The sequence below is a fragment of the Salvia hispanica genome, chromosome 1, assembly GCF_023119035.1.
Source record: "Salvia hispanica cultivar TCC Black 2014 chromosome 1, UniMelb_Shisp_WGS_1.0, whole genome shotgun sequence".
Lineage (NCBI taxonomy): Eukaryota > Viridiplantae > Streptophyta > Magnoliopsida > Lamiales > Lamiaceae > Salvia > Salvia hispanica.
The window spans coordinates 35,788,204-35,802,714 of NC_062965.1; the positions used below are offsets into that span (position 1 = coordinate 35,788,204).

General features: G+C 35.5%; 3 protein-coding genes across 3 annotated transcripts; all 3 read right to left on the reverse strand.

Moving 5' to 3' along the window:
• Positions 1-466: 466 nt before the first annotated feature.
• On the reverse strand, positions 467-1,021 carry LOC125195311 (protein ALP1-like). Its single transcript, XM_048093480.1, has one exon. It carries the CDS (start codon positions 1,019-1,021, stop codon positions 467-469), a length of 555 nt encoding a protein of 184 aa, XP_047949437.1.
• Positions 1,022-3,052: 2,031 nt separating this feature from the next.
• Positions 3,053-3,856, reverse strand: LOC125201837 (dirigent protein 22-like). The gene has a single exon (XM_048100101.1). The coding sequence runs from the start codon at positions 3,817-3,819 to the stop codon at positions 3,253-3,255; it is 567 nt and encodes a 188-aa protein (XP_047956058.1). The 5' UTR covers positions 3,820-3,856; the 3' UTR covers positions 3,053-3,252.
• A 6,640-nt stretch (positions 3,857-10,496) lies between these two features.
• Positions 10,497-11,292, reverse strand: LOC125201941 (dirigent protein 22-like). The gene has a single exon (XM_048100240.1). The coding sequence runs from the start codon at positions 11,272-11,274 to the stop codon at positions 10,708-10,710; it is 567 nt and encodes a 188-aa protein (XP_047956197.1). The 5' UTR covers positions 11,275-11,292; the 3' UTR covers positions 10,497-10,707.
• Positions 11,293-14,511: the final 3,219 nt, after the last annotated feature.

Genomic DNA, 14,511 nt, shown 5'->3' on the forward strand with positions numbered 1-14,511 from the left:
GTGCTCATGGTTGTGTCTGTTTATCTGTTTATTAGGCTTGGCTCATGTTTACATGCCAAGCCATGTGTAAATCCAATACAATACAAAACAAAACAATACAACATTTTAAAAAGGAACTCATGAATTTTCTTGAACTGGACCTCTCGAAATTCCTCTTTAGAGCATCCACAATGGATGCCCTAGTGCATGCCCTACTGAGAGCCCTAGTGGTTGCCACGTCAGCATGCTCTATCTTTCTGCAATGGTGGAGCGCATGCCCTATCTATTATCCATTTCTCATTTCAATTTTAATTTTAGTTTTTTTTTTATGTTTACCAATTATAAATAGTAAAATTAGACTTCTAAATTAAAGAACTAGCAAAAAACATACATTACTTAATTTTTTTTAAAAAAAAGTTACAATAAAGAGGTACAATTTCAACGACCACTACGTGTCCAAACTTCTTCAATCATATCGTTCATGAGATCAAGATGAGCTTGTTGGTTGCGCATGCTCTCCTGAGCTTGTAATCTCTCGCTGAACGACAGGCGGGGCTGCATGACCTGCGCTCGGAGCGGCTTCATCGTCGGACCACTGGCTAGCTGCACGACCTTCATCGTGAATAATCATGTTGTGCAAGATGATGCACGCGTACATGACATTGGCGATATGATGCCTGTACCAGGAACGAGCCGGGCCTTTCACTATTCCCCAACGCGCTTGAAGCACACCGAATCCTCGCAGCATGTCCTTCCGTGCAGCCTCCTGCTTTGCCGCAAAAAACTCTCTCCTCGCACCCGTTGGGCAGGAGATCATCTTCAAGAAAACTGGCCATCTCGGGTAAATGCCGTCGGCTAAGTAGTACCCCATATGATGCTTTCGTCCGTTGGCAGTGAAGCTGATAACCGGACCGTTGCCATTGCATTGCTCGGTGAAGAGACTGGACGAGTTCAGCACATTGATGTCGTTGTTGGACCCCGCCACGCCAAAGTGAGCATGCCTAATCCAAAGACTGTGGTCAACGATTGCTTCAAGGATCATCGCCGGGTGGGTACCCTTATACCCACTGGTGAATTGGCCTCTCCACGCTGAAGGACAATTCTTCTACTCCCTGTGCATACAATCAATACTCCCTAACATTCCAGGAAAGTCGTGCACCGTATCATGCATCCGCAGCAGGTCCTGGCAGTCTTGGGCATTCGGCTTGCGCAAATATGTGGCGCCGAAGGCGTCAATAACGCCCGCACAAAAATCCCCGACGTGAAGATACTCGTCGAATATGTCCGCCGTAGTGCCGTATGCCAATTGACGAAGCGCAACCGTGCACTTCGTCAGTGGGGATGGACCCTTTCTGTGGGCCGCATCTTCCCGCTGCTAGAAGTACTCGTCGCGCGCCTCCAACGCGTGAACAATCTGGAGAAACAGCTCTCACCGCATCCTAAACCGTCGGCGAAAAACCGGCGCGCCCCACCGGGGATGTTCGGCGAAGTAGTCCTTGAACAGACGTTGATGAGCTAGGATATGCTCTCGACGGACGTATGTCCGTCGGCGGATGGGCCTCGGGACCTGCTCTTGGGCCTGCTGTTCGGCTTGCTCTTGCTCTTGTATTGCACGAATCCCGGCGAGAATCTGGTTCCCGAAAGCAAATATTGCGCGTTCCATAAACCGACCAATATCTTTCCTAGGAAACATTTTGGAAAAGTGAGTGAAAGAGATATTGCAATGGAGAGAGAGTTGAGAGAGATGTGTGAAAAATGAGTGAAATTAAGGTATATTTAAATAATTGAAAAAGAAAAAAAAAATCAAAAACGCGTTGATCGGGCCAACGCGTGATCGGGTGCGACCCTGCAATGGGCGCCCGATCTCACTCCCGATGGATGGGGCGCGACCGAACTCTCGGTCGTCCTCGGGCACGCCCGACCTCTACAATGGATGCCCGATCATGCCCGAGCCCGATCTCGACCGATCGGGCGTGAGATGGGACATCCATTGTGGATGCTCTTATGTATACATTTTACAAAGACTAACGGAATGTGGTAAAAGCATTTCGTTTTAAGCATTTATTTTTTAAAAATGATAATAATGAGTGCTCAAATCGAAACGTTTCTACTACAGTGGAACAGAGGAAGTATATTTTTTTCTCTTTTAAAACAACTAGTGGTGGTATATACTCTCTTCGCCCAATTAAATATGAAACATTTGATTTTCGACACAAGGTTTTATGTAGAGTTGTTTTGTGGATTAATGAAAATAGAATAAAGTAAAAGAGGAGAAAAAGTAGAGATGATTTTGCTTCTACTTTAGAATACGTTCCCTTTTTAATGGGACAATCCAAAAATAAAAATGTTTCTCCTTTTAATGGGACAATCCAAAAAGAAAAATGTTTCATTTTTTTAACTAGATTGAGAGTAACTCTATGATCCACTTATTAGAGAAATGAAAATGTATTCCGTCTCATACTATCAATTCCTTTGTTCTTTAATCTTTACAAAGAGAATATTCAATAATTACAATTAACCAGGTCCTACCATTGATATTATTAATTGCAATTTGCAAACAATAGTTCTAATAATCAGATTGATAATCAACATTAGCGGGAATCCAATATTATAACGCAAATGGTAGCTCGAGAGTTTTTTCACAAAATTTAACTTTATCATTTGTTTTTGTAAAATTAATTTAATGGACAGAATGTGAATTGAATCGCTATTTTGGAGTTTATTACCAGTATTTAGGCCGACAAACGTCAATATTAACGAAAAACTAATTGTTACGCTATGATGAATAATTAAGTCTTTCTCCTATTCAACCTTTGTATATTAATTGTGGTACATTGGATTCTTAAATCTTTACCCAGACGCTTTATGATGATATATTTTTTGTTAATCGAAGATTAATTTTATCCTCAAATAGTATCTTATTTCAAAATTCCATTATATTCCTTATTGTACCCTTGCCTTCAATATAAGTTCTTTATTTTCCTATTTTTTATATGTATTGATAAAATTTACCTATTTAAAAAAAAGATCAAATAACTAAAAAACAACGTATATAATAATTGCATACTAGAAAGGAGAAAATTCCAAGAAACTCCATTAAGCAAAACGGGCCACAAAATCCCATTATGCATTTACCCACCAACCATATCACACTTAACAATAAAAATCAAATTCTCAAGATACTAAACATTTGAAAATCCGCATAATTTAATCATAACACACACCCTACAACGTAAAATAAATTTGCTAAAAAAAAGATGTTATTTAAATTAGTCAATAATGCATCACATAAATAGTGTACTCAACCGTGGCATCCCCACTCTTAAGAACAAGATCATGGGTTCGGGCCTGCACATAGCCACGGGCCCACCGAAAAAGCCCGGAACCGCCAATAACGGGCATTTCTCTCACGTGATCAAACACAGCATTCCTTCCCAAAATAGTAATTGAGCTTCCATTATATTTCCCGGTTGTGAAGAAGAAGTTCATAGCCATCAATAGCCCGAGCTCCTCTTGCGAAGCCATCCCGTAGAACCCTTGGGCTTTTCCCACGGCCTTTGAGCTCAGTTCGGGCCCAAGGGTTAGCGGGTTGTCCATCATGTTGACTTGCCCGAAGCCCATTTTAGTAACGGGCTTCACGATAGGCATCGATGAAGGGTGGTTCCCGCTTTGGATGTCGTGCCAATAGACGCGGAAGCGGCTTTGCTTCAGCTTCAGAGCTTTCTGGTCGAGCTCGAGCTCGACCAGATCGAGGTCGGTGTGCTCATCAATGATGTGACATTGCGCCAAGTGTAGGAGGATGGTGATGGAGAGAGCTAGGAGAATTGAGAATGTGTTCATTTTGGAGTTTGTGTAATTTTGATGAAATTATGGGAGTTAGGTTTGTGGTTAAATAGAGTTTGAGAGTAAGGTGGGGTTTTGAAATTTTGCTCTTTTTGGAAGAGATATTTGTAGTGGGTATAATACTCCCTCCGTTCCCTCATAGTTGAGGCGGAACTTTTCGGCACGGAATTTAAGAAATGAATGTTGAGTGTGTTAGATAAATAAATAAAAAAGTAAGAACGAGAAAAAAGGTAGAGAGAATAAAGTAAAAAGTGAATAAAGTAGAGATAATAAAGTAAGAAAGAGAAAAAATTATTATATACAGAAATGACTCAACTACGAGGAAACTTCTCGAAATAGAAAAATGATTTACGAAAGAATGGAGGGAGTATGTATTTTGTTGTGTTTTGATAAATTTTGCTTGTGTAAATTATACGAAATGAAGAGTTTGCATAATCAACGCAAAAAGAAAATTTATGTAACTTTTTATTAATGTATTCGTACTAATGATAATTTAATTAGAGAGTCATGATTCCACCCACTAATCACCCTACACCGAAGGGACCACATTTTGGAAATTTATGTATTCAAAGTCTTTCTCTTTCTCTCTCTTTCTCTGTCTTTGATTTATGAAGTTGATATGGGAATGCTAGAAAAAATAGATTGATACTCTTATTTGCCTTGCAAAATTTTTAGTACTGCATTTCGTTCGCCAAAAATAGTTTTAATGGTGAACGATGTGAGTTTTAATGCAAATTAATAAAGTAAGAGAGAGATAGAAAAAAAAATAGTTGAAATATTATTATTTCATTTTTTAGTTTTTCAAGGTCGGAGTGTAGACGAAATGAGCATAGCCCAAGAAACAAGGAAGCCCGTTATAAAACAGTAGATTCGATGTCGAAGACTGCCGGCTTGAGACAAGGCGCGCGGCCTCTCTTGGGAAACATGGCAAAATTTCTCTTCTTTCTTTTTGCTTTTTTATTTTGTGGGTAGGTTCAATTATAAGCGCAGAGGAGATTAGATACACAGAAATGAAGAACTTCGAGCACAAATATTGGACCAAAAAGAAAAAAAGGGGAAAAAGGAAAGTCTAACTACGTATGGCACAAAAAGGAAATCCAATATCGGTTAGACTTGATCTGAATCGTAGTTCATATTCAGATTGATTCAATGAGAGCGACCGCGAAAGGTGAAAAATGAAACTCACCTTATTAAAAGAACTTACAAAAGGAGATAGTGATTAATTTTTGTAGACAAACCATAATATAAAAATATGAATATTTTATATACTGGGAGTATTTATAATTAATATTTTAGATCTCGTTTCATAGAATGTTGCTAAAATAATTAATTTGCAAAAACAATAAAAATTAAGTTGAGGAAGGTGATGTGTTATTCTTAGGTGGACCACTATATACTACCACCAGTCCACCACCCTAATACTATATGGAGTATATCAAATCAAAATTCTTGTCAAGTTTTGTTTTAATTTCATAGAGAAAATGGGAATTCACTTTGTCAATTGTCATGGTTGTTTTTTCTTAATTTCTTGGAGAAATGGAAGGCACCGTCATTTTTTTTTTTTGGCAAATTTGGAGTAACCCACTAAACATGTTCAAATTCTTAAGTTCTATATTAAAATTCAAAACAGAGAGTGATGATTACATCATGAGAAATCTACTACCACCTCCCACAACGTGCTAAGCCTAGACTTATCTTTTCTTTAAAGCTAATTCTTATGTGAATAATATGTATACTATACAACAAAAAATGTTATGGTGTAGTACATTTTTATAAAATAATTTCAAAGTTATTATAGTCTCTTAAGATACGCGTTTCATTTTAGTGCACTTATTTTAAAAAAATATATATATATAGTTAAAATGGAGAAAGAGTAAAGTAAGAATAAAAATAATACAGAGAAGTTACTTCTGTACATTATTCTCTCTTAATTTATTTTTTTCTCCAGTTTAATTATTTATTACTCTCTCCGTCCTATAAAAATGTAGGCAATTCAAATGACACGAGAATTAATGAGCAATTAGTAAAGTAAAAGAGATGATGAGAAGAGTAATTAAAATAATTTAGTGGATAATGAGACCTATATTATTGTTGGTGTTTAATGAGGTGTAATGGTAGGTTATATTAGTATAAGTGGTAAATAAATTGATGTATATTGGTAATGAGCTGAGACAACTATTTATATATAGAACATCCCATATTTTTATGAGACAGATCATAAAAATTGCATATATTTTTATGAACATGGAGAATATTATTTTTTTAAAACAAGTGCTAAAAATTTAATGCTTTTATTAATATGGAGCAGAGCCGAAGGGAGTATTTCTCTAGCAAAAATATGACCATAAATGATAAAGTATAAAAACATAATGAGAAATAATATTCCCGAAAAGTAAGAGCAATCTTCATCTACACACTGAATGAAAAATATTTTGTAAGGAGTACATATAGATCTTTTGTCCCCATGCGTAAAATATCATTTGTGTTTACTAATTTTCTTATCATTGGTTCTTTTAGTTGATTCATTCGAAATGAGTCGTCATATGTATGGCATGCATCATATTAGACTGAAAAGGCTCCACACTAAAAATGTTTCACAAGCAACCCATTATGGCACTATCAAAATTCAAATAGTATTCATTTTCAATTATTTATTTATTTATTCTGTACTGTATTACATCTGTTGTTGCTTGTAAGGGCCGGGTTTGTGATAAATACATGGTTGAAAATAATTAATTTTGACTTTTTTTATTTAATAAAATTAGATTTTTTAAAAGTTCTTAAATTATTTTAGTATGTGTTTGTTTTTCTGGTTAATTAGATGAAAAGCTATTGACTAATATTAATTGTCTTTGATATTCTTTCCTTTTAATTATCAATTAGAGTTTCATTTTAGTTTGTGTCTTTTCTAGCTAGTTTACTATTTCGTTTAAGTTTTGTGTTTTCGTATGTTTAGGGTTTTTTTCTTCTATATAAATGCCTCATTGTTGGACTACAAAAATATATTTCTGAAGATTAATATCATAACGAGTTTTATATCACTTGAATTTTCAATTCATTGAGACTTCTACCTTTTCAAACGAATTTTCACAATCGTTTGTAGTGTCATTCATTTCATCTCAGACTTATCAGATGATCCATGTTGGGGCTAGCGCAGCGAAAAAGCGCGGAAACAAATGGACCCTTACAAATCTATTTAGGTGATTATGTGATTAAATTCAATTTGCAATAAACATAGATCTATGTTAAACACATAAAAAACACATAAAACATGCTCATTTGATGTAGATTTGATTGTTACCTTTTGATCCTTCAAAGGATCGACGTGGCTAACACCTTCTCCACGTAGAGGATCTTGTCTCGACCACAAATCTTCTAACCTACCCATGCTCGTCATTAGGGATGTCAATGTAACCCGGAACCCGCGGGCCGACCCGAATAACCTGATAAAAATACAGGGTTATGGTTGCAATTTCGCAACCCAAACTTAAAATCGGGCCATTCGGGCTGACCCGTTCGGGTTGTCGGGTTAGGCGGGCTGACTCGGTCGGGTTACGGGTTAGCCCGTCGGGTTGAAGGCTTCTGGACAGCGCGCAGTCTTTGTAACGGGCATAACTTTCTCTACAAAGCTCGGATTGAGGCATGCAAGATACTCATGCGAAGCTCTTTTGAAAATGAAGAGAATGATATGCATTAGGGGCTTATTGAACATCAGAATCGCGAGAAACATTGACTCGAACAAGGCTGCTGCAGATCCACATATTTTGTGGGCATTTTTCTAATCCATTTTCTATCAATTTTCAAAAAACATGTAAACGTACCAAAATGTAGAAATATAATCAAAATCATCCAAGACAACTCTCTAATACTATGCAAAATCTAAATACATCAACCGACTATATAAGATCACAAAAAAAATCATTATGTGGTTCATGGATTCATAAATACTTGTATATAAAACCTTTTTTTAGTATATTTCCAATATAATAGTACAAAGTGTTATGGCACCGCTTCGTCATTGAATTATGCGTACTTTGATGATTCTTAAATCAAAGATAAATTAGTATTTGACTTATTTATAGCTGGAATAGATTAAATTTAACCAATCATAATTCAAGAAAACTTTAGAGTTACTCCAATTAGCTAGCATCTTGATAATTCACTCTTCATCAAGTCAATATTTTTGTTACATCTACGCTCCACCTCTCATGAAAATTTTATTCAGTTTTCTAAGAATTAATTTATGTTTGAATTTTGAAACAAAAGTGTTGATTTATGTTTTAAACACATAAAGATAAACATACTATTGATAGATATTTTATAATAATTACGTATATATGTAATGAATAAGTAATTTTAATTTGAAAAACTTAATCTTTTTTCAAAAATATTAAAGAAAATTAAAAATATGTACTCCCTTCGTTCTAAGATATTAGACTCGTATACCACTTTGGGTGTCCCAACATATTTGTCCCATTTCTATTTATGGTAAAAATTTACTTTACTACCAACTCCACTTACATCACTAAATAACACCTCCTAAATTCCTGTACCCAAAAGAAGTGAGTCTAATATCTTGGGACGGAGGGAGCATTTCATTGCTGCATTACTAATTAAAAATATGTATATAATTAAAGAAAATTAAAAATACGTTATTTTTTCAAAAAATATTAAATAAAAAATTAAAAATACGCATTGACACGAATAACCCAATGGGTAAGCCGAAACCCAAAGGGTTAGGGTTAAACTTTTATAACCAGGAAAAATTATAACCCGAATGGCCCGACAAACCGAACGGGTTGGCCCACATCCCTACTCGTGATTATCCGTTCGCGTGAGCGAATCTTAGATAACCTTGATAGATCTAGAAGAAGGTATGAAGACAAGGAGCCTAAATAATTGTGTCATGAAGAACATGAACAATTAGATCTAGATCTGTAACAGTAGAGCTAGAAAAAATTCTTCCTTTTACACTTAGGGGACGCCGAGCGCCGATTTCAAGAGATAAAGAGGAGGCTAGGGCACAAAATTGAAGCATGTCTTTTCATCACTATTTATAAAGCATTCTTTGGACTAGGTTAGGGATCCATGGAAGAATTGGATTGGGCTAGCCCATCCAATATTTACTAATTAAAACGAATTTTAGGGAGAGAAATCGATACACTGATGGTCTTCAGAATCAACTAGAGATTCCTATTTTAAATAGGAGTGAAATTCTTAATCCACACCAGAAGAAGGGGGGAAAAAATTTGGTGTGAAGTAGACTTATGTTTCCGTCTCTCATCTACTCATCTATTTATAAAGAAAGTTATATTGGGTCAGATCTGTGAATGTTTGTATCCTGACCACACCTATTTAGCTTTTAATAATTAAATTGTGCCCCAATTTTATTCAAGCCAACCTTAATATCATTATCATGGCACTACAACAAAATAATATTAGTATTGATTGTCCATCCAAATCTGATATTATGAGTATTCTGAGCTTCATATTTAATTCGATTATTTTCCACGCTTAACTATAAATGTCCATTAGTTAAATTAAGTTTGCTAGTTACTTGATTAATTAACATCTATTTCCAAAAGTGGTCTAGTTCAAATTTCATTTATTATTCATGAAATAAATTAAAATTGTTCATTTTCTGAATAATAAAATTTAATTCCAAAGACATCATGAGGATATTACCAAGCCAGACTCGCCTATGGTGCGATTAAATATAATAACTATCCTAGCACCATTAGACACTGATCACCACTACCAAGATATCATGATTATTGGATTAAAAAAATTCACACATTTTAACAAATCAATGTAGTGCATAATCAATATCTTATGTTCAAAGTTAAATATATTGATTAAGAAATAAACTAATAATCATCAAGACCTAGTTTTTCATTAAATAACAATAAAAACTTGTCTCATTGTTAGATCCGTTCAATGTTATACCACAACAGTGCCATTTATTTTTTTAAGGCAAGGAAATATGCAGACTGACATTGCAACTTTTCATAAATTATGTAATCCATGCCTATATGGATTGTGAAATTCTATTTCTCTTTTGCAAAGAACTGATTGTGTTACCTTACTGTGAACGACAATCACAAATAGTCTACATAAGCAAAAGACACCGACTTGTTTGTTTCTTGCTCATTCAAATGTTGCAAAACGTATTATAAATGTGCAAACCGGACGCATTGTGCAAAATATTCCGTTCTATTTTATTGAAAAATAGACAAAGAGTTTTTAATATACAAGCACTCAAATATGCTTGAAATATACAAAACGAGTTTTATCCACAAATAGATTGCACTCTCTCTATTTCATTGAAGATGACTCATTTTTCTTTTTTGTTTGACCCAACTAAGATAATCCATTACTAAAATTCGAAACACATTATCTCTACTTTATTCCTTCACTTAACACACAAAATAAAACTATGTAAAATCTTGTGCCACCCAAGAACGGGGTTATCTTCCTTGGGACTGAGGGTGTACTGTCTTATTTAAAGATTCCATAATGAAAATATTACTAAATTCCTTATTTTCCCTTATCTTCAATTTTATATTTTAAATTAAATAGTTAGGGATAGTAAAAGTAAATCACAAATAATTTTCTATTGATGCTGAGAAAATTTATTGTAGAAAAGGATCAATCAACTAAAATTGTTATAGCACTTAGAAATGAGAAAATTCCAATAAACTCCCATTTAGAGCAAAACGGGCCAAAATATCCCATTATGCATTTACCCAACAGCCATATATATAACACCTAACAACAATAAACAAACAAATTCTCAAGATACTAAACATTTCAAATTCCACATAATTTAATCATAACACACCACCCACCCTACTACGTAAAATAAATTTACTTAAACTACATTAATCAATAATGCATCACATAAATAGTGTACTCAACCGTGGCAGCCCCACTCTTGAGGTCAAAAACATGGGTTCGGGCCTGCACATAGCCACGGGCCCAACGAAAAAGCCCGGAGCCGCCACTGACAGGCATTTCTCTCACGCGATCAAACACAACATTCCTTCCCAAAATAGTTATTGAACTTCCATTATACTTCCCGGTTGTGAAGAAGAAGTTCATAGCCATCAAAAGCCCGACCTCCTCTTGTGAAGCCATCCCGTAGAACCCTTGGGCTTTTCCCACTGCCTTCGAGCTCAGTTCGGGCCCTAGGGTTAGCGGGTTGTCGATCATGTTGATTTGCCCGAACCCCGTTTTAGTAACGGGCTTCACGATGGGTATCGATGAAGGGGGGTTACTGGTTGGGATGTCATGCCAATAGACGCGGAAGCGACTTAGCTTCTGCTTCTGAGCAGTCTGGTCGAGCCCGAGCTCGACCAGATCGATGTCGGTGCGCTCATCAATGATGTGACATTGCGCTAAATGTAGGAGGATGGTGATGGAGAGAGCAAGGAGAATTGAGAAGGTGTTCATTTTGGAGTGGGGTAGTAATGTGTGTTATTTGATTAGCTAAGTTTGTGGTTAAATAGAGTTTGAGATTAAGGTGGGGATTTTAATATTCTTAGCACTACGATAAATTATGATTGTGTAAAATATACGACATGAAGAGTTTGCATAATGAACACAAACAAAAATTATACTCCACTATGTAGGTTTTATTAATGTGTTCGTACCTTATGTTATTTTAATTACAAAGTCATGATTCCACCAACTAAGCACCCTACATCCAAGGGACCACATTTTGGAAATTTATGCAGTCAAAGTATGTCTTTCATTTTTTAAATTGATATGAGAATGCTTGAAGAGAAGAGATTGATAGTTTTATCTGCCATTTTAAGTTCTTAGACACCGTTTGAGAGTTGAGTTAGGATTTTAACATGTTACTGCTTCTATCCATCAATAATTATTCCATTTTATTATTTTTGTCTGTTTATCGATAAACTCCTTCTGTCTATCAATAATTATTCTGTTATGTCATTTTTTTCCGTTCATCGATTAACGCCTCATTTACATTTTTACTCCTTCCTCTGTTCCACATTATTTGAGTCACTTCTTTTCTATCTCAGTTTTGAAAAAAAAATACTCCCTCCGTCTCTAAAAATAGAGAAGATGAAAAGAAAAAGTGACTAGAATATTATTAGTGGAGAATGAAACTCACCTTATTAGAGAGAAAAAAGTTTTCTTAAATAGAATTGGTCTATTTTTAAAGGACATCTCAAAATGTAAAATGTGACTATTTTTAAGGGACGGGGGTGTAATAAATAGTTAAACTGAAGAGAGAGTAAAGTAAGAGATAGAATACGAATGAGAAGACTCTTTTCTACATTACACTCTCTTACTTTTACTCTCTTCCCATTTTAACTATTTATTACTCTCAAAACGAGTGCGAAAAAAAAATGATTAAAGCAACTTGGAGGGAATACTGTTTTTGGTAATATAATGAGCTCACATTCTACTAACTTTATCTCACTCAAAAGTAGGACCAATCTCTTGCTAATTTTTCTATTATAAATTTCTTAAAACACGTGTCCAGTTTTAATGAGGTAACTATTGGTGAACATAGGGAATAGTTAATAAATAAGATAAGTTATTTAGTTTTGTGTGAATAAACAAATATGAATGAGTATTTGGTACATCATACAAATAAAACAAATATATTTAAACTCTATGTTTGATATATTCATTTGTATTTAAGATTAAATTATAATCATACCAAGATACTTTAGTAAAAATGTCAATAAAAGGAGTAAATAGGACTTTACGTGGTAATAGAATAGGAGTGTAATGAGTTAGTTAAATAATGGGTCAACCTACCAAAAATGGTAAAATGCAAATGGGACTTTAAATCACGAACATCCTACAATAGCAAAATGGAACTTTAAATCGCGAACGGATTGAATAATTTCTTGACGAAAAGTTGTTTTCTTAATTCCTTGGAGAAAAGAGAAGTCATCCACTATATATGTTTAAATCCATAAATTTCATATCAAAGCAGAGAGTGACGATGAGAATCATTAGAGCATCCGCAATGGTTAATAGGCCAGCCATAGGCCAGCCATTCTCTCCTCTGCCACGTCAGATTTAGGCCAGCCATAGGCCAGCCGCAATAAAAACAATTCAAAATATACTACATTTACGGAATTAAAATTGCGATATACGGAATTAAATTTACGACACATATACGGGAAAAATAATCCATTCCATTAAAAAAAAGTACAAAGATTTAAAAAAAAAAGTACATGATTTTTTTTTTAAAAAAAAAGGGCTTCAACACCCGAGCCCCGCCACTCTCTACTCCTCATCGCCGTCGCCGTCGCCCTCCTCGTGGCCGTCGCCGCCGCCGCTGCCGCCACCCGTGGTATCTGAGCCCACGTCCGCTAGCCGACCATTGCGGATGCTCTTATACCTCCCACAACGTGCAAGCCTAGACTTATTATTGGAGTTTCCAACAGAAAACCAAATAAATTAACGTTTAAATCTATTTAGCAAATTATTTAGGTCAAATCTTTTCGCGCAATGAATTGAAGACCAAATTATTGAAACCCTAAGCATGCATACTATGGAGAGAATTGTATACCTTAACGATTCTCCAATAAATTGAAGATGACTTGCTCCTTCTGCACGTGAAGATCTTCATTACTATACAACAAATCTTCTAACTGTATCCCAAACTTATATCTCGATCTTAGAGTGGACTATGCTTATCAAAAAATATATATATATATATATAACTTGGATAGAGAAGACACAATTCCATAAGGTGTGGCAGATGAAAATTTTGAGGTTGAGTCATTACTCGGTCTCTCATCTATTCTCCTATTTATAGAGTTATGTATTGGGGCAGTCAGAGATCGATGCGGGTTTGAATTTGGGCCACACCTATTTGACTTTAAATAGTTAGATTGAACCCCAATTTAATCTAGGCCAAATAGTGTATTATTCCCCTCCACTATAGTACAATAATATTGATTGTTGATAGGGCTTGTTATAAGCATGGTTTTATAGGGGTTTATTACACTAACATGGTTGATAATGTGCGAAAAAGTGGTGAATTTGAGTGTGCAGGAGCTAAAAAGCGTCAAGCGGCAGAGCACAGGAACAACTTGATCAACTCGGAAAAGAAGCGAAAAATGGCAGAACCAAAGACAAGTTGATTAGTTGAGGACAAGCAATGGAGCCTGCATAGCCAGCAAGTTGATCAAGTGGAATTCACCACATGAGATGATGAGTCATAGGAGAGAGAAAAGAAGATGTCATCTCAAGGGCATTAATGCCAAGACATGATGATCTTACCCTAGGGATTTGGGCCTATTGCCATCCTACAAATAGTAAAGAGAGTGCAAACATAAATGAGTTCGGCATCATCATCTTCAGTCACCTCACATTCCACACTTCACACTTTTATTCGTAGCATGGAGCAAGGAAGTTAGCAGCCGCCGGAGTCGTCGTTCTACCTCTACTTTCCTCTCTTCTTCCTCATCAAGGAAGGAGGGACCTAGATCTGCAAGAAGTCTTCACCGTCTATGTTTTTCTTAAACCCCGAGGGGTCAAAACAATTGTTACTCTGTTTTTAGTTCATCTTTTCCGAAAATTAGTTGTTTTTTAATGTTTTTCTTTTAGTTGCTACTCTAGTTACTTTCCGCTTGTTGATCGATCTTTAATTTTGAGTTGGGAATTGTTATTGAAGATTGTTTAAGAAATGAAGTTTTT